At 49.6% G+C, this 26,517-nt stretch overlaps 1 protein-coding gene across 1 annotated transcript in view; it reads left to right on the forward strand.

Annotated features, from left to right (window-relative positions):
- Nucleotides 1-660: 660 nt before the first annotated feature.
- Nucleotides 661-26,517, forward strand: part of CASZ1 (castor zinc finger 1) — a 53,722-nt gene continuing 27,865 nt past the window's right edge. The window contains exons 1-3 of the mRNA XM_077837441.1: nucleotides 661-1,180; nucleotides 10,089-10,932; nucleotides 17,944-18,012. Of these exons, the coding sequence (XP_077693567.1) occupies nucleotides 676-1,180; nucleotides 10,089-10,932; nucleotides 17,944-18,012 (1,418 nt within the window). The 5' untranslated portion in view covers nucleotides 661-675. The remainder of the gene's footprint in view (nucleotides 1,181-10,088; nucleotides 10,933-17,943; nucleotides 18,013-26,517) is intronic.

Genomic DNA, 26,517 nt, shown 5'->3' on the forward strand with positions numbered 1-26,517 from the left:
TCTTGGCCAATGCACCGGGCATTGAACTGGGGACCTCCAGAGCTAAAAGTCTGAATAACTACAGCTTAAGAGAAAGAATTCAGGCTCCCTAGGCAGGGCTGCACCCAACTTGTATCCTCTGTGGCTCAGGCACACAGGGGGATCTGTTCCACTGAATGCATCCGATGAAGTGAGCTGTAGCTCACGAAAGCTTATGCTCAAATAAATTTGTTAGTCTCTTAGGTGCCACAAGTACTGAAACCTACAATTATACGAGAGGTGAATTTTGCCTGGGACATTCAGGGATCCATTCCGCCAGATTCAGTCCTGGTGTAAGTGGCTGCACACTGAAGTCAGTGGCATTACACTCACTTACATCAGGGCTGAATGCAGCCTGATGTGTTTTAAAGGAGGCCTCTCTCTGTGGTGTTGCTGAAAGACTGTGGGTGAACTCCACATTACACTCCCTGAGACACAGGTCCTCCACAAGGCATCAGGAGTTCATTGCAGTTCCTTCTTTCAGAGGGTAACACTGGCTGGCAGTGTTTTAAGGCAGCTGGGTGGGGTCAGATGTTTGTAAATGGGGTTTGAATTTCTGAATGGCAGAGCTTTCCTTTTAATGCTGTTTATTTCTCCCTCTGTCTCTTTCCAGCTGAAAGAAGTATATGCACTGACGCAACCTCAGGAAAATCCAAGATGGCTGCCAAGCGCAAAGGCGGCCTGAAGCTAAATGCGATCTGTGCCAAGCTCAGCCGCCAGGTGGTCTTTGATCATGGGGGATCGGAACAGGTGCGGTTGGACAAGGGTCCCCAGAGGGAAAGCGGCAATAAGGAACCGCCCCAGCCTGAGACCAAGGAGCTGGGGGCCAAATTTTCTGATGGACTTAACCGTGTTCAGAAGATAGAGGAGGACAAGCGGAGGGAGGTGATTGAGAAGTGGGTGAACGGGGAGTACAATGACGAGACCCTGCTGGGCCGAGCAGAGGGCAAGGAATGTAAGGCCGCCGAGAGCGTGGAGGTGCCCCCCGAAGGGGTTTACATGATACAGCCCAAGGGCTGCAGCGATGAAGAAGATAATGGGGACGAGGCAGATGGCAGCTTCCCGGACGACAGGGATTCGGATGGGCCTGCCTCCAAGGATGAAAGTTACCGACCCTCCAGCGGCCAGACGGGCTCCAAGCTGGCTGGAGGAGCTGCCTCAGGTAAGTCATTGCCCCATCTACCACCCTGCACAATGGAGTCCTGAGACCAACATTTTAGGCAGGGCAGTGTGAGTCACCTCAGTTGCCCTACATCCATTGGGTAAACTTGACTACCAGAGCAGAGGAGTGAGCGACACTTTCAGAGCCCCTAAGTTCTCCACTGCAGTGGGCGGGCTGCTCTGTGATTTACAGCTGGGAGCTGCCCTTGAAGTCCCACTGCCCTGGAACCCCTTCTGGGGATTCCTTCATCTGGGTAGATCCCAAATCCCACCCCCAGATTCCTTCAACGAGTGGATTACATATCCCACCCCCAGATTTCTTTATCTGGGTGGCTCCCACCCCACAGACCCCTTTATCTGGTTGGATCCATCTCCCGCTCCACAGATCCCTATATATAATTTAGATGAAGATAAAGGCATTTGTCACTATGTTTCATGTTCAGGTTTCCCGGTGGAGGGCAAGGCCCAAGCTGCTCTCCTAGCCGAACCTCCAGTATACTCTCAGTGTATTTATATACACACTTGCCTGCGCGCTCCCCAGGATATGGCAGGCAGGTTTGTGTAAGCACACAAGTGCTCGCACGCACCCACATGCTGCATCTTCCACAATGGTAATTAATTCTAAGAACAGAGTCTAATTGCGGGAGACAAGGGCTGAGAAGAAGCTGGTATTTCTTGGAACGATATATTGCCCATCCTACCCCAGCTGGGTACAGACTCAGAGCTTCCCTGGAACACACCTCGCAGGCGCTCTCTCGTGTACCAGGCAGTGAAACTGAAGGGATGCTGTGTGTCAAGGGATGAGAGCTCATTGTGGAAAGGTGCTGCCAGTGCTAAAAGCTGTCCACCAGTCCCCCTGAAATAGACACGGAGGCCACATGTGGCACTGTGTCCTTGTTGGTGAGGCAGCAAGAGGAGAGCACAGGCCTGGGCCAGAGAGGGGAAGGGCTTGCTTTGCCTCCTTGGTTGGATTTGGTGCCTAGCTAGCTGAGCCTAAGGAAGTGGGATGAGTGCACAGGGATGTCCAGGAAACTGGAGGTGAGGTTGTTGTAGGGTGAGACAGGAAGCAGAAGAGGAGCCTACAGTGAGGGAAAGTGAGTGAAACAGGAGGAGGAAGAGGGTGTGCAATGAGGAAGACTCAGCTGTGAGGAAGGCAATTTGCTGACTAAAGGATGAGCAGGAAAGAAGAACAGGACAGGAATATGGATGGTTAGACCATAGGCTTGGATGAACAGAAGGGCTGCTGTGTTTGTGTGTGTGTGTCTAGTTATGTGACTGCTGCCTTCACAATAATTGTGTCTGTTGCACATAAGTTTGTGTGCACGTACATGTTTGTTGCATGTGTTCACATTTATGTATATATGGTGTGTCTGTGTTTGTGTGTGAATGCTGCACATGTTTTTGTGTGTGTGCATATAGGTTGCATGTGTCCATGCAAGTGCTTGGCTGCTGTGCCTGTTTGTTTATGCCTGTGTGTGCAGATTGAAGGCAGCAACTCTGGGTGTAAGAGTCCAGGTGAATGAAGGAATGGTGTGGGCAGATTAGCTGGGCGATTAGAACCGAGTGTAAGGCTGTGTCTACACTGCCACTTTCAGCACTAAAACTTTAGTCGTTCAGGGGTGTGAAAAAACACACCCACGAGCCTCAAAAGTTTTAGCGCTGAAAAGCGCCAGTATAGACAGTGCTTTGTCACCAGGAGTGGGATAAAGCTATCACCACTCGTTTGGGGTGGGTTTGTTTTTTTTATCGCCGGGAGAGCTCTCAGAGAGGACTCCCTGCCCTCTCTTCCAGTGGAACAGCACTGCCGCTGGCCCAGTGACAAACAACCCTTCCGACTGGGACACCACAATCCTCCACAGCTTTGTTTAGTTCTGTAAAGAAACCAGATTTCTCCTAATTTCTTTCTTTCTTTCTTTCTTTCTTTCTTTCTTTCTTTCTGTGATTGACTAATTTATTACTGTCAACATCCCCTCTATTGATATTAAATCCAGCCATATAACAGACACACTGCACATCCAGGTTCTTTCCTCGCTTCCAAGGTTATCCTAGCCAGACAGGCTGAGGGGAGTCCGGGGTTTACCCCCGGAGTGGTGATGCCATCTTACTCCAGTCCTTTGTAAGGTGCTTTGTGAAGAGCTCTGTCCTGCTCTTTATACCCTGTTAGGGTGACCAGATGTGAAAAATTGGGACAGGGGGTGGGGAGTAATAGGCGCCTGTATAAGACAAAGCCTTGAATATCGGGACTGTCCCTATAAAATCAGGACATCTGGTCACCCTGTACTCTGTGGTAACACTCGCTGCAATCAGGGAACCATACTCATGACTCAGAGAATCGATGAATTCCCAAGCCCTCAGGCTCTCCTGTCTGCCCCTAACTCCCAAGCACACTAGTGCCTGAATTCTGATTGGTGTATTACCCCTTCCAGGGGTGTTTCCCCCCCATGGTTACATGCAGTTTTAGAATTTTAGTTTACTCCTGACACAGAGAAATTCAGGGTCAGATTTGGCTCAGGTTGAATTTATCAAGAGGCACTGGTGGCCTGTATGTGTGTGCTGGGGGGAAGCCCAAGATGAATTACTTCATTACTGGGGAGGCCAGTGTCTCCAGATCAACATTCAGGGCCATTTAAGTGCAAGTGTGGATGGAAGCTCAGGGCTGATTGAATTCCCCAGTGTAGAGTGGGCCCCTCCTGCTGAGATCTAGATCTGTCACCCACTTGGGTTGAATCTCTTGATAGAAAGATCACACCTCCCCCTTCTGAGCACTTTGCAAATCCATCAAACTTTCCTTCTTTTGTGTGTGCCGTGTGTTTTCCTCCTCCTGCTAATAATGCAGCCCAAGCTCATCTCCGTCTGTCCATTCCCCTTCTGGAGAGGCACATTCTCTAGTCTTTGCGAGTTCAGTGGCAGCGCACATAATTATGCATATAAGATATAAACAGAGCTGTTTAATTATCCTTCGCCACATCAGTGACAGAGTAATTAACAAACATTGCAAGATCAATGAGGAAAAGTGTGACCTTCAGTTTCCTTTGATAGGAAAGCCCTTGTCGTTCCCAGACACAAGGTGATTGCGCCTGGACTCGGTTCGTAGTTTGGTTTAATTCCCCTTCTTTGCCCCTCCCCCTCACCGTTTGCAGCTCGGATTTGCAAAAAAGCCAAATGGGGTAGGGGAAAGGGAGAAAATAGAAGTATGTGGCCAACCTTTGGGAACTAAAAAGAAGCCAGTGGTAAGAAGAGAGAGGGTTGCCGGCCATGTGCCTTTTTAGGTCCAGAGCATCAAAGGATCACACTCAAATGCATGCAGTTATTGTGAGCAAGCAGGCCACGAGTTTGCAAGCTAACAGCACATACAGTGCCCGAAGGGCAGGAGCAGCCATAGGCGTTGGACACACAAACAGAGGCACATGCAGGTTTCATGCACATGTTTTGAGAGTCCTGTTGGAAATGTGCCCCTGACATCTCCCTGTAAACCACTGGGTGAGGATTTCTTTCTTTGGGAAGGACTGAGTTCTCCTCGTTTTCTCTCTTCATTTAAGCCAATCCACTTGTAAATTCTGGGCTTGTCCACACTGGTATTCAGACCTGGTGTAACAGGGTGCAACTCCCATTGACTTAGATGGGGCTGCAGTTGCTGACACCAGGGAAGAATTTGGCCCTGTGGCTTGAAAAAGCAGCTGTGTGGCCTATGAGCAGGGGAATGGGAGGCAGGATTGTAGCTCCAGGGTTGTGGCTTGTCAGGGCATTCACCTAGTTTATATGGCCTCCAGATAACTACCTAGAGACCTTTCAGCAGAGCTCCTTCCTCCCTCCCTCATTCACATCTTCCACTAAACTCTCCTAGGATCTGATCCTGCAGTCTCTGCCAATTTGCACCTTGACACCTTCTCCAGGGGATTTCTTTCTGCTGCCCAGAATCAAAAACCTTATCAGAATGGATTGAGTGGAGTATGCAGAGAGCTTGCTGAGGACTGGCCTGAGCGTCAGCATTCAGGGCCAGCTTTTCAAGCCCCCAGACTCAGAAGTAAGATGGGACTCAGCCCAGGAGACACAAAGAAAGGTGGAATCCCCTGTGGAGGAACAGTCTTGTTCTCTGCCTGGTTCCCTCCTCAGACACAGGAGATTGACAAGAGCTGGTCTGAATGCGAGTCAACTTCCAGCCTCACCTTGTGTGTCTTCCCATCTCTCACAGACAGGGAGCATGTACCAAATCTGAAAAGCGGGTGTTTGTCCGGAGACGGGTGACAGAAACTGTCACCAACACACAAACATGCTCACTCCTTCGTTCTCACACATCCACAATCCTTACACCCGGACTGATGCATGCTTCCCTACACATACTTTTATACACACTCACTCAGATCTCCTACACGGTCGTACACACACCGGTCTTACAATCTGCCCCACAGTAGGACAGTAGGGATAGTCACCCAGAGCCTTTTCCTCACTGAGCTTTCAAAGTTTCTTTCATTTATCTATTTATTTGTTTGTTTGCTTTATTTATTAAGCCTGCTCCATCCATCAGAAGGTGAACGTCTCCTCTTCTTCCCCCATTCCCTCCCATAAAGAGGTTTCCTCCCCACTTATAATTTCCTGGAGAACCTCCCGCACTAAGAAGCATTTCAGGGACCTGCACCAGTGCCCAGTTTCTCGCTTCTTTACCCTGTATCCCCCAAATTGGCGTGATTTCCCCTCCTGGCCAGGACAATGGATGAAGCCCCATCTGGGACGCCCCATCCCCCGGTGTCCAGACCTTGCGCTCCATTTGGGCTGTTTTGCTTTTCCTTCCATATATAGTGTGCTGCTGCGGGCTATTTTTAGCCCCCCCCCCCTTTTTTTTTTTTGCTTGCTCCGGATCCTTCGTGATACAATAGCTGCTCCGAGACACACAGATCTCTGCTCTTTGGCAATGCCCACAAATGGAGAGCAGCGGCAGTGGGAGAGGCAGACCCAGGGACCGTGCTGCCAGGGGCACAGGGGGTTCAGCAACTATCAGGGAGGAGCACAGCCTCAGTGCAATATCCTCTCTGCAAGGGTTCATTCCCACCAGCTGCACCCGCCCCACTGTCAGGAATGGGGGACCAGGTGGCTCAGTGAATTGGAATCAGGATAATGCATCTGTTGGCCTCTAGGTCTGTAGTTCAACAAAATAGTTCCCAGCTCGTGGCTCTTTGGTGGTTTGTGTGAAATAAAGTGGGTGGGTCTCCCAGCAGGCCAGGTGTCCATGCTGCAGCCGCCACAGCGGGCTCTCACATACCTCCATCTCAGTAACCACAGCACAGAAGCCAGGGGCTTGCTGGGCTTTGGGGACTGTCTCTCGTGGGTGCACCTGCAGGTCTGGGTCAAGGCACGCCGGCTGGGCAGAGTGCAGAAGAAACCTGCCCTGCTTTGCCTGAGATCTGCCTTGTCGGGGATAAAGAGAGGCCACTAGGATGGTTGGTCTCCCAGAACCTTTAATGTGATCATCCAGTACTGATTTGATCAAAGGAGAAGCAAAGTGGAGGCCGTGGCTTGTTGGACTGGGGGTGAACAGCCAGTTCAGGTCAAATGAGACGGGGCTGCTGTAATCCTCCCTGGGACCTGAGCTCCGCCCCAGACTCTGTCAGGTTTGGAAAAGCCCTGAGAGCCCCCCTCCCAGTCATTTTGTATTTTGGGTGTTAATCTGTGCAGGGTCTGAGCCAGCCTGGGAGCTGCAAAGTTGACGTAGAATGTGGAATCCAAAAGTTGGGTCTCCCAGCTGCTGCTTGCTTTGCTCTGCTTGTGCTTCAGGCTGGGAATTGGGCAGCCCAGGGCAAGGAGGTGCAGCTGGGGCGGAAGGAAGGGGGGCTGTTTCTCACCTCTTTGATCTCTCTATCAGTTCTGCCCTGAGATGGGGCAAAGGTTTTGTGGATTTTACCTAAACCACAACTTAGTCTCCCACCTGTGGTGGCTTCTGTAGGATTTTTCTGTGTATGCATGTACGCATGCACACGCGGGTGATGGGCACAGCAAGGTTCTGATGAATGCAGGTCATCCCGACTCTTCAAGAGCAGGGGTAGGGACCACCTGGCCCTGCCTTCCAGGGCAGCCATTAAAGCCAGCAATCACTTGCGGGTTTAATTTCCTTTCAGATCCCTTCCATGCTGCCCTTTCCCCCTTGCAGTTAGACTTGGGGTGGATGGGGTTTCTCCAGGCCTGGGAGTCTGGGGGATCATGAGGGAGACCAGGGATCACTTTACAGGTCCAAAGAGAGATGAAAAGCAGAAGAGGGGAGACAGATTTAGCAGGAACAGGAAAACCTTAGACCCAGGGGGGATTTTATGGGATTAATCACTTCCATTGGGGCTATAGGGTTACACTGGGGCGGGGGTGGAGAAGAGGGAAAGGCAGCAAAAGGGTGAAAAGCGTTAAAGCAGCAGGAAATGCTTTAATGCCTCGTCATGTGTAAGTGAAAGGTGATGCCCTTGGGATCCCAGAGTGGTGAGGGGCCAAGGGAGGGTGGGAAAGGGGGAAGTTAAAAGACCCCACCCCTGAGAAAGGAGCCCTAGTTTCCTGAGGGTTTTTGTCCCTTTCTTCCCTTGTGATGTATCATTTTCTGAGCATAGGTATCAAACACGGGTGCCTAAGTAAGGGGGCCCGGTTCTGCATTCAGGCACTTGCCTAGACTGACACTGGGAAATTCACATGGCTATTTGAGGGCTGGCATGCCACTTAGGGACAGCACATAGAGGCCTGACCATCCTGCTGGAGGGAAATTGCACTCCTGGTGTGTGACTGTTTGGTCATCTGCTCTTATTCCTGGTGTCTGGGTATAGTACAGGTAGGAGCACGTGGTCTTTGGATCCAAGACACTGGTGCTTAGCCGTGGAAAGGAGCAGTGTGCACGACCAACTCTGAGTGCTACTGTCCTGAATTCTATATCCTAGCTTAGCAGGCACCTCCTCAGACCTTTGCTGCAAGCATTAGCCTCATGCCCTGTGTCAGTGGGACTTCGGCAATTCCATGGCCATGTGCCGGGTACACAGGCCAGCACTGCAGCAGGGTTTATGCCCCATGTGCCTGGCTGCATTGGGCATCACTGATGTTGGCCCTGCAGAAGTTTTAAGTGCCCATTGCAGGGTCCTGTCTTCTCCGGGTGTCTCTTCCCCTGCACACCCTTGCTGAAGCAAACAGCTGGGGAGTCAAGACTGGACCTAGGAGTCTGCTTGTTGGTCAGGACAGTGTGTTCAGGAGCATTTGTGCATGTGTGTGTGGCACAGCTGTCTGTCAGATCCTTGGATCCCAGGGATCCATTTTAACCCCTGGGATCTGTCGAGCTCTCGCTCTTCCTCTCCTTCCTCTCTCAGATCTCTTCCTTTCCGGACGTCTTACAAGGCAGCACTAATTCTCTCTGCGCATCAAAACCATTGTGGCTTCTCCGTGTCAGGAACCCCCTTCCTGCTACTGCTGTACCTGCCCTCGCTGGCCCTCCCCCTCCCTATGAAAGATGGTGCTCGCCCACAAGAGTTAGAGTGAGTGATTGGGAAAGATGACGAGGGAGGTTTGAAGGACTCCTGCACACAGTAAATCTTCACTCTGCAGGAGAAAGCGAGAGGGAGAGGAGAAGGAGGAGGAACGCTGTGTCAGACTGAAGCCTAAATGAGTCCGAGCTGGCACGTCAGAGCAATCTTTATTTCCTCCTTTACACTGATATTGGGTGACCTCCAGATCCGTGTTCTTCCCCTCCTGGTGACCAGCAAAACTGCCTGAGGGAGTGAGTGCGGGAGGAAGGGAGCTCCAGGGAGAACAGCCCTCCCCACTCTCCTTAGCACACCCCCAGGGAGAACAGCCCTCACCTCCAGCCCCCACCCAGGCAGAACAGCCCTCCCCACCGCAGTCAGCCCACATCCCAGGGAGAAACAACCCTCCTCCACCCAGTTTGCGTATCCTTGGGACAGCACAGCCTGCTTCCCTAGGGCAGTGTGGGGGTTATGGGTGCTCATAGCAGGGATACAGCTCTCTTTCCTGAACTTTAATGCCTTTGGGGGTCAGTAGGGGCTCCCCTCCTGCCCATCAGGCCTCAGAGGGAAATGCATAAGAGGAGCTTCACTGAAAAGAGACTTTAGAAAAACAATGGCAGGGTTGGAATGGCCATGGATCAGTGGTTCACAACCTGCGGCCCAATCAGCACACAGCTGCAGCCCACGTGACATCCTCAAGGCCATATGGGTAGTATATATAATGTGTGGCTGTCACCCACATAACACATAGAGAGCTGCATATGTGGCCCACAATGGTAAATAGATAGAGAATCGCTGCCATGGAGATTCACCCCCCCTCCCCACAGCCTGCTCCTCTCTCTCTTCCTTCCCAACCTTCCCTTACCCTTCTTGTCTTACCTTCACTCCCCCCCGCCCCTCTTCATTTTCTCTCTCACCCCCTCATCTCCACACCTCTGCCACTCTCTGCTCATGCCTCCTACCCCCTCCTTTTCCCCACTCCACCTTGCCCCAAACACACGCTGCCTTCCCCCCTCCCCTTACCCCCCTCCAAACATATGCTGCCCCCCCACCCACTGGGACGGAGTTGCACAACCCTGGCATATTGGCACTGGCCTCACTTTCAGTAAAATTACTTTTTCTTCATATTAGGCCAAGGCAAGAGTGCAGAGACATTTATGAAACTTTGTTTAATGTACTGAAAAGCCATCGGCTAGAACATTTAGGAAATTGATTTTCCTGGCATTGATGAACTCTTTTTATTTTACCCCAGTATTAATTACTTTTTTTTTAAAAAACAAATTAATTTAAGAGTCGTAAAACCTAACAAGTGAGCCAAACGTCAGTAGATCATATTCCCCTCTTCCCCCCCCTTCCCACTGCCGACACTGATACGGGAAAAGAGGAGAATCCACCCCTTGCGTGACTCTTTGTCCCTCCGTCTCTCTGTAGGGGAAGCTTCGTCCCTGCGCGATTACGCTGCCACCACCATGAATGAATTCCTGGGCATGTTTGGCTACAACGACCAGAACATGCGGGATGAGCTGACCCGCAAGATCAGCTTCGACAAGCTGAATGCTGCTACCTCAGAGGCCTCCTCTGCCACTGCCTCCCTCCCTGGCGAGGACGCCATGAGCAAGCGAGCCCGCTTCTCCAAGTACGAGGAGTATATCCGCAAGCTCAAGGCCGGCGAGCAGCTCTCTTGGCCCATCCACCCAGCCAAGTCGGAGGAGCTGAGCTCCAAGCTGGGCAAGGAGCCTTCATCAGTGCTGACACAACCCATCCGAGCACTGCCGGGGCCAGATGCCACCCTGCTAACAGAGACCAAAGCCACCATACTGCCCTTGCCCTCTCCGAGCAGCTCCCAGATGCAGGGCCTGATGTCACGGGCCTCCAAGTACGACTTCTTCATCCAGAAGCTGAAGACGGGTGAGAGCATCAGGCCCCAGAACGGCAACACCTACAAGAAGGCCTCCAAGTATGACCTGGAGAACGTCAAGTACTTGCATCTCTTTAAGCCCGGCGAGGGCAGCCCAGACATGGGTGGGGCCATTGCCTTCAAGACAGGCAAGGTGGGCCGGCCTTCCAAGTACGATGTGAGGAACATCCAGAAGCTCACTCCAGTCAAGGCTCCAACACCCAGCCTGGCACCCAACCCTCTCGCCAGTACCCCCAGCAGCGCTCCAGTGGCTGGGCCTGAGCAGCCTGTCTCCTTGCCGTTCAACACCCCTGAGTACCTGAAGTCGACCTTCTCCAAGACAGACTCCATCACGACTGGGACGGTCTCTACAGTCAAGTAAGTCTCCTCCTATTTTTCTCTTCTTTGCACTTGTCAGGGAAACAAACTCGATTGCAGGGGGCAGTTTAAAAGGAGGTTTGCTCTCCTGTGACACTGTCCTCCCCTTGATTTCTTCAGTAGGAGCTTTTTGATTCAAATTCTGGCTAATGGCTGAAGCCGGGCATGAGCACCTTCTTGGTTCTCACAGTCCCATTCCCATCCTGAGCCTAAGCTATTGGGCCTGCATTGGACCTGGGAATACAGTAGAGAAAAGTGCTGGGGTGATCAGTTCACCAGTTCCCATAGAGCAGTGGTTTTCAGACTGGGGTATGTGAGCTCTCGTCAGGGGGTATGCAAGAAAAATCCTGTAATGGCGGATAATATCCCTTATAGACCTTTTCTTTCTGTTTTCATCAGTATATTATGACCTGATCTCAGATGGGGGTGTGCAGTAGACTACACTATTCAGAAAGGGCTATGCAACCTAAAAGTTTGAAAACCACTGCCATTGGGCAAAGCCGGCATCAGCAGCTGAAGCCAGGAGCTGAGTTCTGGAGCCCAGGACCTTAAAGCAAAGATGTAGGAAGCCATGAAAGCTTAGCAGAGCATGTTAGTGAGAGTTACTAGGCTGTGGAACAGTCTCCCAAGGGAAATGGTGGAAATCCTGTTGTTCAGGACTTTTAAATCTAGGAACTCAGCCTGCAATGTCTGGGATATGGATTAGTTGTCTGATTGGCCCTCCTCATTGTTAACACCTCTGATTCTAAGCAAGGAAAAGTTCAATTATGGGGGTGTGAGGAACAATCCCCAGCATTGATGGGGTTCTAGCCTTCCTGAGCCCATCAGCTCTGATAGCCATGCACAGATCCCACCGTCCCCTCAGGACATGTCTGTGGAAACAAGATGCAGAGAGAAGAGCTGCTGTCAATACGCACAGGTCAGAATCCTGGCTGCTTTCTTTCTCTCTGTCTTCCAAATCTCCTAAACAACCAGCCCTGCCTGGATTAGGGCCCAATTCTTTTCCCATTGAAGTCAGCGATTTGATGATTAGATTAGATGTTCCTGTGCTGTATGACACATGAGGCAACCCAGTGTTTCCACCTCCATCTGTCTAATGCCACGTTTCTTGCTCTGTTGTAATCTGTTTCCAAGATAGCAACATATTTCTCAATGGTTTTATTATAGGTCATCTCTTCTCCTCTTCTCCATCTTCCACCAAGTGGTATCCTGTCAAAGGCTTGTCTAGGAACACCGTTTTTTGACACGTTTACATGTCCAAACCACTTCAGCCTTCTTTCTTGAATCATTGTTTGCTGGTCAGTCCTTTATAACACATCAGCACTGGTTACTTTATCCCACCAGCAAACCCCAAGTATTCTCTGCAAGCATCTCTGATGGGATGTGTTAAGATTCTTGTTTTGGGCTTCTAGCATTTGCCAAGTTTTGGAAGCATATAACAATATGGATATTACAGTGACATTGTATAACCTTATCTTGGTCCTTGTGTAAATCTCTCTATTTTTCCAAACATTTGCCATTCTCAGAAAAGCTCCACTTTCCTTCCCAGTTCTTGCTTTCACCTACTTATGGGGTTGGCCATCAGCAGTCATTGTGCTTCTGAGATATACGAACTCGTTAACCATGTTGTCTTCTTCACCGTCAATCACATATACACCAGTACTGCTGGCTCTTTCAACCATCTTCCAGCGATCTTGAGGTCAGTTGCGTAACTCCCATTGACTTCACTTACATGTATCTTTTCAATCTGACCCATTTCTTACATAGATGGACATGGTTCAGTAAAACTTCTTCTCAGCTTTGGCAGGGAGATTCACGTGCCATGTCTGACAAACCCACTGCCCCAGTTGGCACCAGTAGCCACCCCCTGCCTTGTTGGCACTCTGCACAGGGGCCAGGAATTGAATGAGCTATGAAGAAATCCAAAGGCTTTGTCTGTACTAGGATTGTTTTTACTTTTGCTACCACTGGTGCAGCTCCACAGGCGGTAGCACTGGGGAAGACACCAGTGTAGACAAGGTGCCCAAGCACCTTAAAAACCATGTTGTGTAGACCTGCTCTGAGTAGGGTTAGGTGCCATAGCACTTAAAACACCAGAGGCTGCTTGGAGGCTTGTCTGTGCTAGGTTCCAGGCGGTGCCACTGGAATGATAGAAACAACGGTGGGGAATCCTGGTATAGACACAGCCCGAGAGGTGACCCCTCGAGGTAAGGGCTGAAGTACATTGGCTGGGCATTGAGGGCGAAACTAGTACAGCTCCCACTAATCTTCTGTGCATAAACAAGCCTTGGGCTCTCCCATCAATCTGGCAATTTTCCCCAGCATTCAGTCAATGAAAAATGGCTCAACATCCACATTTGCTCCTCCTTCTCCAAGACCTCACATATAAGAACATAAGAATGGTCATACTGGGTCAGAACAAAGGTTCACTTAGTCCAGTAACCTGTCTTTCAACAATGGCCAGTGCCAGATGCTTCAGAGGGAATGAACAGAACAGGACAATTCACAAGTGATCCATCCCCTGTCATCTAGTCCAAGCTCCTGGCAGTCTGAAGTTTAGGGACTCCCAGAGCATGGGGGTGCATCCCTGATCATCTTGGCTAATAGCTATTCATGGACCCTATCCTCCATGAAATTCTCTAATTCTTTTTTGAACCCAGTTATACTTTTGGCTTTCACAATATCCCCTGGCAAGGAGTTCCACAGGTAGACTGAGCATTGTGTGAAGTACTTTCTTATGTTTGTTTTAAACCTGTTTCCTATTAATTTCATTGGGTGACGCCTAGTTCTTGTGTTAGGTGAAGGGGGAAATAACATTTCCTTTTTCACTTTCTCCACACCATTCATGATTGTATAAACCTTTATCATATCCCCCCTTAGTCTCTTTTCTAAGATGAACAGTCCCAGTCTTTTTACTCTCTCCTCATATGGACGCTGCTCTATGCCCCTCCTCATTTTTATTGCCCTTTTCTGTACTTTTTCCGATTCTTTTTTTTTTTTTGAGGTAGGCCAACAGTATTCAAGCTGTGGGCATACCATAGATTTATATCATGGTATTATAATATTTTTTCTCTTAATATCTATCCTTTTCCTAATGGTTCCTAACATTGTTAGCTTTTTTGTCTGCCGCTGCACATTGAGTGGATGTTTTCAGAGAACTGTCTACGATGAGGCCACAATCTCTTTCTTGAGTGGTAACAGCTAATTTAGACCCCATCATTTTGTATGTAGAGTTGGGGTTATGTTTTCCAATGTATATTACACAACACTGAATTTCATCTGCCATTTTGTTGCCCAGTCACCCGATTTTGTGAGATCCCTTTGTAATGCTTCACAGTCAGCTTTGGACCTAGCTATCTTGAGTAATTTTGTATCATCTGCAAACTTTGCCACTGCACTGTTCACCCCTTTTTCCAGATCATTTATGAGTATGTTGAACAGCACTGGTTCCATGTGCAGATCCTTGGGGGACCCCATTATTTACCTCTCTCCACTATGAAAATTAACCATTTATTCCTACTCTTTGTTTGTTATCTTTTGACCAATTACTGATCCATGAAAGGACCTTCCCTCTTATCCCATGACTGCTTACTTTGCTTAAGAGCCTTTGGTGTGGGACATTGTCAAAAGCTCTCTGAAAGTCCAAGTGCATTATATCCACCGGACCACCACCCTTGTCTAATAGATTGGTGAGACATGATTCCCCTTTACAAAAGCCATGTTGACTCTTCCCCAAAATATAGTGTTCATCTACGTGTCTGATAATCCTGTTCTTTACCACACACCAAGATCATGTGGAGAAGAGGAGCACATGATTGTGGCCACGTGTAGAGTTTAGACAGGCTGTTTCTGCAATGGAAACTCTACCGCCCTGGTACATGGGGTCAGACTAGATGATCTAATGGTCCCTTCTGACCTTGAATCTCAAAATCTCTGGGTGCAAATAAGGAGGAAGGGGCGTTGTTTGCTCCATTTCCTTGTTCCTTGGTCTGGATTCTCTTGCCTCTCACTTGGCGCCTTGTTGAGGCCTGAAATATTTTTTGCGTGAGATAGCTATTGTCACCCTTTATCACGGTTGCCTGGTTTTGCTCACACATATTCACCACAGAGACCTCTGTGGCAGCTGAGGGGAGAGGCCCCTGCTTTCTGGCCCTCCTGCCTTTCCACTGGTTTAAGCACCAATAGCTTTGGGTTGTGGAACTCAGTTGGGACTTTTCTGATTGACTTCCTGATGTCAGCTCCTGTGTCTGTACAGCCTGTTCAGTGCATCGGTCTGTTTTTTGTCAGCCAGGAGTCCCCTTGGGTCATTGGTAGCAGGGCCAGCACCTACGTGCCACGTGTTGTGGGATGATAGATCCTATTGAGTCCACCCAGCTGCCTCATCCCTGTAGAGAGGAAGGCTGATCTTGTGGTCAGTGTATAGGCCTGGAGCCAGGAGACTTGAGTTGTTTCCCTGAGTATGACAAAGTTGCGCTATGCAATCTCAAGCAAGTCACCCTCCCCTATGCCTCAGTTTCCCTGTGTGTAAGGCAGGGGTAATGATATCTATCTCCTGTGTGGCACAGATTAATACATTACTGTCTGCAAACAGCTTTCGGTTCCTATGGTTTAAGTGTATGGAAAAGGGCAAAGGTTTGTTATCAGTTGCAGCTAAATTCACCCGGCCCCCAATCTGGGGAGCCCTTTAACCACCCCAAAATGCCCTGTCTGTTTTGTGGCACATTGTTTCATTAGATGATAGCATTATCCACTCTGCTGGCTGTGCTGTGGAGCCCACGCCTGCCCCCGTGGTGCAAGTCTCCCAGCTGTGCCAAGAGCCTGTTGTAAATGCCTCGTTACTGAGCTCTCACTCGCTCTCTCTCTCTCCTGGGTTCATTGGTGTCTCTTGCTCCAGACGGCAGGTAGGGGTGGCTGTTGTTATGAACACTGGATTATAAATATGTATATATGCACAGCACCTTATCATGATCAATCCCCAGGTCTGCGGCTCCTTGACAGAGGAAGCCAATCAAGAGTCTCAAGGACACCCGGACACCCCTTTGATATCTCTGCTCCCACACCCATGTGTGTTGGGCATTCTGGAGCTGCACCCAGGGGCTGCTCACCAACCCTGCTTTGCTTTTGCTTCTCCTTAGGATCCCGGTTTTATTTCCTTTCTCTCACCCTCTCACTCTTTCATTTCTGCGGCGGATGGGGTTCACAATGGCTCAATGATCCTTTCTCTAACCACAGGACTTCCTGGGGCTGGGGGAGGTGGGAAATGCTGACAGGGGTGCAGCTGGCAGTGGGGTTTGCACTGAGGCTTCTTCCCAGCTGCTCTCTCTCACACACACACGTGCCTGCATTTAATCCTTTGTAGCTTGGGGTGGTGTTTCCATGGGGTTGTGATTCCTCCTCCTTCAGGGCTCTAATTGGTGCCCACTAGGTACGTTCCCTGGGGAACCCACTTCCACCAGAGTAGAGGTAGTTCTCTGTCCTCTGGTCTCGACACATATGGCAGCTGAAATGGACACTCACCAGTAGTAATATCAGGCTTCTCCCTCACCCATCAGCTGACCACACCTGTGGGTAACCGAGGCTTGGTGGGTGCCAGCATTCTGCCTTTCCCTGAGGCAGCCCTGCCACGTAGATGGGATGTTGACACACTCCAAATTTTGGCATGCTCTGGCTCAGTGTCCCTCGGATGCTAATACAGCCTCTATCCCCCACAACCGCAGCAGGGGACTGAGCTGCACTTCCCAGCTTGGGGACTCCCCCAAACTGTGCTGTCCCTGTGTTGGTTTGAAGGATGGCTGTGAAGCATCCAGAGCAGTCTCCCAAGGAGCTGAGAGGGGTGCAGGAGACAGAATATTAACTGAGCTAGTGAGGATGGTGCTAATTACGTGACCTGGGACCTGGGCTTCCATTCAGAATCCCCTCCAGGACCAAACGCCCTCGTGGGAATCACCCCCTCGCTGTCACACATACACACACAAGCCAAGGGGGTGAACTCTATAACCCCTAATGCTGTTAACATGGGCGAAACTCATGTACTGACTTCAAATGACCGCGGTGCAAGTTATAGGTGTCCTGGTTTAACCAAGATGCAGAGCTGCCATGCATCCATCAGGGGCCCAAGGAGGCAGGAGGAAGTCCAATTGCAGTCCACTCTCTCATCAGCCAGTTCTCTAAGACCAGCCGTCATGTTTTTAGCAGGCTGGGGCCCAGGCCTGTGGGTCTGTTCTGTGACTTTTTCTCTCTGTTGCTGGAGAACATCCACCAAGACGTACTTTCTGGCCACGTTTTAAGGAAGATGCCTGTTGGAGCGAATGTGATGCCTGGGTGCAGTTTGGGTTTGATTTTTAATTACAAAGCTACATCTGCGGCGCAACTGGTGTGATTGAGTTTGGGTGCCCCATGACAAAGAGGGCTGTCAGGGCTACTGGCAGGATGTGTGGAGAATGCAGTGAAAGCCAATGTGTGGAGTCCAGGTTATAAATGCACCCTCTCAAATGGTCACAGCATGGATCCGTTCTGTAGTGCAGACCGGTGCTCGCGGTGCCCTGATCAGTGCTAGAATCACGTGCTCTCCAGCGGTTCCGCAGTTGGAGTACGTCTTTGAGGTCTCCCTGCTTTACAAACTGGAGCCTTGTTGTAACAGAGCTGGGGCGGTCCGTGTTTTGACTCAGCCACTGGTTTTGTGTAGACAGAGCCAGTGGTGCCTATGTGATGTTTATAAGAGCATAATTTAAGGGTAGGTCTTCTTAGCCCCTTCAGGAAATGAAATCGAGCCCTGGGGAGAGGAGACCTGCAGGAAGGGAGGTAGGTGGATTACATTAGCAGGAGTCCAGTGCCCCAAGAAAGAGAGGGCACACGGGCATGGGGGGAGGTTACACAGGCATATATCTCTGCTGCTTACTGTTCCCAGAGCCCTCTTCCCTGGCACACTCAGTGCTGCCTGAGAGACAAGGAGCTTGGACTGTGCCCTGACACTGCCTGCTAACCAGCTCTGCCCTGTGTGTTTCTCATTAGGAACGGATTACCCACTGACAAACCAGCTGTCACCGAAGATGTAAATATTTACCAGAAATATATTGCCAGGTAGGCAAATCCCTTGGCTTTCTTGGGGAGGAGGCTGGGTGGGAGGGGGCATGGGATGGAGGGGGTGGGGTCTCGTCTGTCTGTCCGGGTGAAATGTATAAACCAGTCATGGACACTGAGTCTTCCATTTCCCTCCGACATCCACACTGACTCTGTTCCCCCCTCTGGACAGTAGTAGCTGGGGGAGGCATGCAGGGAGCTGAGAACAAACCAAGGCTCCACCCCATGAGAGCTCTCTTCTCCCCACACTCCTTAGCTAACCCCATAGAGAGTGGAGAAGTGTTTCGGGGCAGAGGTTGGGCCTTAACCCAGTGCCTTGTGTGGCAGCTTCTTCACAAGAGAAACCCAGCACTGGATGAGGGTGCAGGATGGAGCAGTGTGCCAGAGCTGTGCACAGGCTCTGGTCTGGAACAGGAAGGGGGGCTTCAGGACAGGAGTGAGGGGCATTGGCAGAGCTTTGCAGGGAAACCCAGGGCTGGAATAGCAGAGGGAGCTGGTGCAGATCAGAAGTGAATGACATTGGCAGAGCTGGAGGGAATGTTTGCACAGCACCTGCCTATGCTATCCTTGGCCCTAAACAGTGCCATCAGCCCCTGACCCAAGCCTGATGACTCCTCCCCCTCTGCTGCCAGGGAGCTAGATCTGAAAGCAGAGGGCCTTGAGTGGCATAAGAATTGACATCCTTCAGGGAAAGCAGGCAAACCAACCTCACCTCAAGAAATTAAAGCAAAAAGTTTGCTCCTGTCAGTGCCAGGGTATCGAGCCTGCAGGGAGGCTCCCTGGGGTGAGCCATGGGTGTGGTTAAGCAGGAATGGGGAGCTCTCCCTTCAGCTGAGGAAGAGGGAGAGCTGTGGGGGAGGACTGCTCCCCCAGCCCTGGGAGAAGAAGGTGAGGTGTGCTCCCCCGATCTCCATTACCTTAACCCCTGGTGTAGGAGGTGAGAGGGGCAGTAGGGAAGGCGAGAAGGAAGACAGAAAAAGACAAGTCCATTACCAAGTCACAGTCCCCCAGCAGCAATGCCTCTGGCTGCTCACTTGCTCTAGGGAGAACTGGGTACCTGGTCAGAGTTTTAGGCCCAGGTTTGCCTAGATAGAGGCAGAGGGGGGCTGATGAGAGCTGAAATTGGCTCCTTCCCTGGGTACCAAACCTCCATCCTCTGTCGCTGCCAGCAGCTGTGGAGCATTGAGGGGACAGTAAGAAGCTGGAGACAGAGCTCCTCTTGGCTACGCTCCGTGGAGAACAGTGTGGTTGCACTGGTTTAGCAGAGAGAATTCATCCCTTTATCCCCGGCTTCTCTCACAAGCAAAGGACCCCTTTAAACACCTCCCCTCCTCATCCCCTTTTTCCCCAGGCTCAGACAGTTCACCAGGGAGGCCTAGAAGACAGCTTTGGGACACCACTTCCTGCACAAAAAGCTTCGCAAGCTGCCCGTTGGCAGCCCGGCCACTTCCCTTTAATTTACACGTGGTTTTAAAAACTGTTTAAAACTTTAAAATAAGTGAGGGGGGAGGACAGTGTGTCTTTGCTGCACAATTAGCTTAATGAGTTTGCCAAAGCCATTGCCAAAAGCTGCCCAGGGATAATCCATTGTCTCACACAACAAAAGAAAACCACATACTTACCTAGTTTGGGCTGGGTTGGTCTTTTTCCTATCGTATATTTATAATTTTTTTTCTGTGGTCTTTTCTTTCCTTTTTCTTTTCTTTTCTTTTATTTATTAGTGCCTGAGCAGATGGTACTTCTGGCAGCTCTTACTTAAATATTTATTTCTGTGGGTATCCCCCTGCCTTTTAATTGAGGTGGGGTTTTTTCCTCCTCCTGTCACATCATCGTTACAGGGTAATGAGTCTGTAAACACTCACTAAGCACACTGATGACTTTATTTATTATTTTTATTATTATTTATTTATCTTGGTGTTTCTTGCTAGCTCCTGCCAGATCTGGGACTGGCTCCCGCTGAACAAGGGAGTGAAACAAAAAGGGGGGGGGAAGAACATGTGTGTGCATATGTATCTGTGTGCGCAAAGTGCATCTGTTTGCAGATAGGTGTGCGTGGAATTGTGACTGTGAGTGCATACCTGTGCATATGTGTGTTTGCACGTCAGTGTGCATGGAATTGTATGCGTGTGCATGTGGATATGAGTGTGTTTTAAATGTATGTGTGCTCTTGTAAATTAGCAGGGGTTGAGTGCGTATCACTTAGCAAGTGTGTACGTGTGTGTGTGTGCATGAGTGTGCGTGTAAGTTAGTGTGTGGTGTGTAAGCTTTCCTGTTTTGAAAAACTAAACAGATGCTGTGCGTTAAAAATTAATTGCTTTGAACTGTTGCAAGTGTCAGAAAAAGCAGAGGATGAATATAACCCTTTAGGAGCCTAACCTTTTAATATTGAAACATAGCGACAGTTCTGCCTGTCTGTCCACTTAGCCCTCATTCCACAAAACAGAGACCCCAAAACACACTGTACCTCAGAGTGCCATGCCTCGACCTTCCCAAAAAGAGCCCAGTTATTCAATGAGTTTCCCACCCCACACTCTCCACGTCCCTTCCCCCTATTTCAGACACCTCCATACACACACAAACACACTTCTGTAGCGTAATTAACTCCAGGGTGGAAGGAGGCCTGGAGTCTGAAGTGCCATCCCCAGTATTACTACAGCACTTGTCTGGCTCCTTCTCGTAAAGCTGAGCCCAAGAGTTCCTCCTGTCGCTGCCTCTAGTTACTCGTGCCAGATGTGGGATTCCTTTAGGGCCTTGCCCTTTCCTTAGCCTTACTCAGCATCCCTGGTTGTTGTTCAAATAACCTCGTGGGCAGCTCTGTTCACTTGTGAAGTGCGTGAATCTCAGTGAGGTCCCGTCTTCATCTCCTCTCTGCCCCACAGTGCAGATTGGCTTCTCCCGGCCTGCATCTCGCTCATTATCCTTTGGTCTCCCTTTCCCATCTCACCAACAGGGCTGGGAGGAAATCTTCCCCGTGAGCAGGGTATCCTATAACTGTGGTGTTTCCTACACCTTCCTCTGAAGCTACTGGCGCTAGCCACTGTCAGAGACAGGACTCTGGACTGGATGGACCTATGGGCCTGATCTGTTGCAGCAGTTCATGTGTAATGACAAGGTGGACAGGTCTGCAGTCACCTTTCCAGTCCTAGTCTGGCAAGTCCCATTTAGATAGGGTTGGCCTCATTTCTTCTCCTTCCTGTTCCATGCCTTTGTTTATGCAGCCCAGCATCATTGTTTGCCTTTTGGTTTGTTTCTCCACTGCTGCTAAGGTTTGTTCCAATTTCTCAATCACCTGTTCTGGCGTGATCCTGATTTTCTGCAGTATTTCTTCTCCATCCCCTGGGAAAGGCATGTCTGTTTCTGGCATCTGTCCCCATCTCCCTTTGTGAATGCTGAGGCAAGGAAGTCATTTAATTTTTTAGCAGTGTCTATCTCCTCTGTCAATTAAGTCCCCTTTCCATCTCCTGAAGGCCCTGCTGTCTCCACAATTGACCTCCTCTTCCTTATGGTACTTCAGAAATGCCTTATTTATTACTGCTCTTTGCCCCGGCTCCCTTTCATCCTCCAACTCAGCTTTGCTGCATGGTCTGGCAATCTGAAACTTTTGGTTCTTTTATCCCTCCTCCTATCCTGTCCCCTTATCATTCCCTCCTGCACCCCCTCCTCCATCCTACCTATCCCTTTGTTTTATCCTTCATTCCTATCTGCCCTTTCTTGCTTCTCTCTCATGCCTTTTCTCATGTGCAGTCCTAGTCTTTTTAGTGCTGGGTGACATGTGGAACCCTTGAGCAGATGGTAATTTATCTTTGAATGTTTCCTTTCTGAGTCCCCTTCCCTCTGCTGCTTTATCCATTTCAAGCTCTCCAGCTCTTCCAAGTTCCTCCACAATATGCTCAGTAAAATTCATTGTCTTGATTATCCCTTTTCCAGCTCTTCCCTTATTGCCGATTGCAGATCTTTCTTTCTTTCTTTCTTATGTGCTCAATTGTAGTCTGTGGAGCAGCTGCTGGTGGTCTGCAGAGAGCTGGCTGTGTCACTTGGTGCTGGCTGTTCCTACTTATTTCCCACTACTAACTTGCACTAAAAGACAGCCCAAAATACATGTGTACCCTCCTAATGCTACTTTTCTGTGGAAGCAATTGCTGTAGCTGCCACAGGGATGCTATGCGATTGCTAATGATAGGTAGTGATCCGTTCTGTTGTGACTGAGAGGAGACATGTCCACAGGACAGTCTTTCAGCTGTCTGTGTAATTTACCTGTAGAATTACAAGTATCTTCTGTACAGGTTTGTCTACAAGTATCTTATCTGATTTATCTCAGGTATTTTTTTCTACCTGTCTACCTGTTGTATCTATATCTACCCATCAGTCTGTCCAGCTGTCTAAGGTATAGAATCATAGAATATCAGGGTTGGAAGGGACCTCAGGAGGTCATCTAGTCCAACTCCCTCCTGCTCAAAGCAGGACCAATCTCCAATTTTTGCCCCAGATCCCAAAAGGACCCCTCGAGGATTGAACTCACAACCCTGGGTTTAGCAGGCCAGTGCTCAAACCACTGAGCTATCCCTCCCCCCATCTATGGTAGACATTCTCTGTACTGGTATCTATCTAATCCACTGACTCTTAACTTTTTCCATCATGTGACACTCCTCCTCCCCGTTCAATCTAGCCATACATAAAGAGAGGGTGCTTGTGACCCCCTGGATCTGATTGAGACCCACTACGGGGGTCCTGACCTCCAGATTGAGAGCCTGTGATTGATCAATATATCTATCTATCCATCAATCATATGACATTTCTTAAGCTCTCATCACTGTAATATCTAGGTTCCAGACACATAATTAGGAATATTAGGAATCATATTAATTTTTCCTCAAAGAAATGTGTTCTCTTACCCTACCTAGATGCAGGCATTTTATTTAATGGGACATCCATGTTTTAGTCTCTCTCCTCCTTTCTTGTTTCCCTTCTCTGTCCATGATGGCCAGCTGTTCTTCAGCCATCATTATTGAGAGAGGCTTACTCAAAACTAGCCTTCATGGCATAACTACCCTCCATCTTATCACTTCATCACCACACGCTGAGACACTCCTGGCTTCCACACCAGCCCCAAGCAAAGGGTAATCTCCTACTTGCTAGTCATTCACAGTCTGATTTTGGGCTGTTGCCTCATCCCGTTGCCCAGCCACATCCAACGCTTCATAGTTCATTTGTGGGAACAACTGGAGCCAGAACAAATGTCGCCCACCTGGAGTCCATTCAGCATTTCTGGTCTCACTCTCCCTGACACCTCCCTTTTCCCTCCTCTAAAAACCCTTGGATTTACCCCCCAATTGATTTTCTGTCTCTGCCATGTCTCAGCTAAGCCCTGGTGCCAGAGACTCCCAGGAGAGGAGAGCACTCCCTGTCCTTTGCTTACTTCCCAGTCTTGTTGCACTTGCAGCCTGGGGCATCTTAGCAATGTTCCCCATCCTGAGCGACTGTATTGCCCTGTGAAGTGAGGTGGGGAGAAGAAACCTCCCTAGAGGTTTCCTCCTCTCTCTTCTCTTTCCTTTAGACTTCTGCATTCCTTGTTTCATTCTGTAGATTACCTCCTCCCTGCTGACCTTGCCACATACTCAGGCTGCATCTTCCTTCTATTATTCTGGCTTCTGGAGGGGCTTCTTTCCCTCCTCAGACACCTGCCCCTTTCCTTCTGCAAGCTAGCTTTACCCACTGACAGCTCTGGCATGTGTACCCAATCCTCTGTGTCTCAAAGCCACAGCCGCCTGTGCTGTGCAGCAACCCTGGTGCCCCTGGGATTCCAACAGGACACCAGTTTAAAGTGGCAGCACAGCAGTTGTGAGAGCAGAGAGGTCCACAACTCTATGCATCCCTCAGCCATTTACTCCCTTCCCTTTTGGTGTAGCCAATCCATCCTACAGCAAGTGCCCGCTGGACCCAGTACCCCGTTAATACTCTGACTCGTCATCTGTTGTGACACCCAAACGGCATCTTAAGCTCATGACTATGCACCCAATTTTTTTCATATCGAGTCACTGCACCCATACCAGCAGCTCTCCCCGTCTCCATTTTCTTCTTCCCTCCCCATGGGTGGGTTTTTCACCCTTGCTTTCCCCAGGCTCTTTGAGAGTTCCCATCTTTACCATCCCCCATGTACAAGCTCATCCTCAGCTTTTCCCTCTGACAGTGTCACTATGCAGTTCTCTCTCCCCTCCTGGGAGCCAGCTGATGCACTTGCCACCCAAAATGGACTCTGGCATCAGACTTCTCTTCCCTCACATATCACATCATGTGGCAAGTTTCGCGCCTGGGGCCATTGCCCAGGGCACCCTGGGAGAGTCCACTGAACTGCAATAAAGATAAGTGCAAAGTGTCCTGTGCTTAGGAAGGAAAAATCAAATGCACATCTACAGAATGGGGAATGACTGGCGAGGTGGTAGTACTGCTGGAAAAGATCTGGGGGTTCTAGTAGATCACAAATTGATGAGTCAACAGTGTGATGCAGTTGCGAAAAAGGCTAATATTCTGAGGTGCCTTAACAGGAGTATCGTGTGTAAGACACGGGAGGTAATTGTTCCACTGTACTTGGCATCGCTGAGTCCAGTTCTGGGTGCCACACTTTGGGAAAGATGTGGATAAATTGGAGAGAGTCTGGGAGAGAGCCACAAAAATGATAAAAGGATTAGAAAACCTGACGTATGCAGAAAGGTTAAAGAAAACAAGGCATATCTAGTCTTGAGAAAAGAAGGCTGAGGGGGACCTGATAATAATCTTCAATAGGGCTGTTATAAAGAGGTGATCAATTGTTCTCTGTGTCCAGTGAAGAGTAGGACAAGAAGTAATGGGGTTAATCTGCAGCCAGGGAGATTTAGGTTAGATGTTAGGAAAAACTTTCTAACTCTAAGGGTAGGTAAGCTCTGGAATAGGCTTCCAAGGGAGGTTCCAAGGAATCCCCATCACTGGAGGTTTTTAAGAACAGGTTGGACAAACACCTGTCAGGGATGGTCTAGATTTGCTTGTCTCAGTGCAGGCGGCTGGACTCGATGACTTCTCAAGGTGCCTTCCAGTCCGACATTTCTAGGATTCTATGACTTCAGTAGGCCAGACTGGGATTGTGCCTTTAAAGCTTTGGCTAGGACCATCTCTCCTCTCATGCCCAAACAGAAACTCCAGAGTGACCAATTACCAAGGAGAGGAACAGCCTTGTTTGAGTCACAGAAGGTGGGAATGGAGGGTGTGTGGCTCAGGGCTGGTAGTCAGCTGAGCAGCCTCTCTCTGCAAAGTCACAGGTTCAAATCCTGCCCAGGTATTGACTGGGAGCTGTTGCTCTGTGACGACTGTTCTGTGACTCCTGTGATAGGAATTGGTGGGCCTTATTCCATGGCAAGTGTCACAAAACCTACACCTACCATCCCCCGCTTTGTGTTGGCAGTCTCAGCAGAGGCCAAGGACTGACTGGGCCATGGATACTTCTATCTTACCCCTGGGGAGGGCCTCCTCCAGGACAACAGACTGGAGCACAGTGCTTGGGGGAAGCTTGCAGTGCTGCTGCCCTGTTCTGTAGAGAGAGGACTTCAGTCCCCCAGACAGTGGGGCAGGGTCATTAAACACACTCAGAGCACCGGTTTCGTTTCTCCTTGGGCTCTCTGTGGGCACAGAGGAGGCAGGATTTGCCCCCTAGAGATGAGCCTGCAGAAGGAAAATCGCGTGTTTCTCTCTTCCCCCTTCCAAAAGTGTAAGTAACCCCCATTTATTATCTTGTTTTGTGCCGCCGTGAGACACTCTAATTTCAAGTATGCCGCTCTTCAACTCTCAGTGAGGCAGAAGAAAAAATCACCTTTTTTTTATGGTGTAGCGGAAAAGCAGCTGCTGGCACCCTGCTTAATTGAAATGCAAATATGGCACATTACAGCTTATTCCCCATCTCTCTCCTGCTGCAACAAGTGGCCTTTGCAATCCTTTAGTCTTTCTGCTCCAAAGGAGCCGAGAACCGCACACCCATCTGCAACCTTTCTGCAGCCCTCAGGCCTTCTCCTCTGTTTTCTTTTGCACCTTATTCTGGTGTGCTGGCTTTTGCCTGAGAATACTGTGGTAGTGCTTTCTTCATGGCTCCAACTGCGGCTCCCTCGATCTGATGTCCTAGATTCTGGTCCTCGACTCAGGAATGGGACAGTGGGGGAAGGATGTTTAGCTACGGGTGGAGGGGAAATATTGATCAGGTTCCAATGGACTTTGTGTCTGAGATCTTCTGTGATTTCTTGGAAAATGATGTGTCAAGACTTTGCATCCCTGCATTTTGGGAGTAGCAGCAAGACGCTCACCACACTCAGGAATGATCCAATCGGGCGGGATGAGAATAAGGTCAATTTCAAAGAGCTGAGCAATCATATTGGCTTGGGATGTAATGATATAAAACCTCGTTAGAAATGGGGCTTCTGACTGGAAGGGGACCCTCTTTCCTTCAGCTCAGTAGCACTGAAGAATTGCATTTCCCCTGGGGGCCGA

This window comes from Eretmochelys imbricata, chromosome 18, assembly GCF_965152235.1.
Source record: "Eretmochelys imbricata isolate rEreImb1 chromosome 18, rEreImb1.hap1, whole genome shotgun sequence".
NCBI classification, from domain to species: Eukaryota; Metazoa; Chordata; order Testudines; family Cheloniidae; genus Eretmochelys; species Eretmochelys imbricata.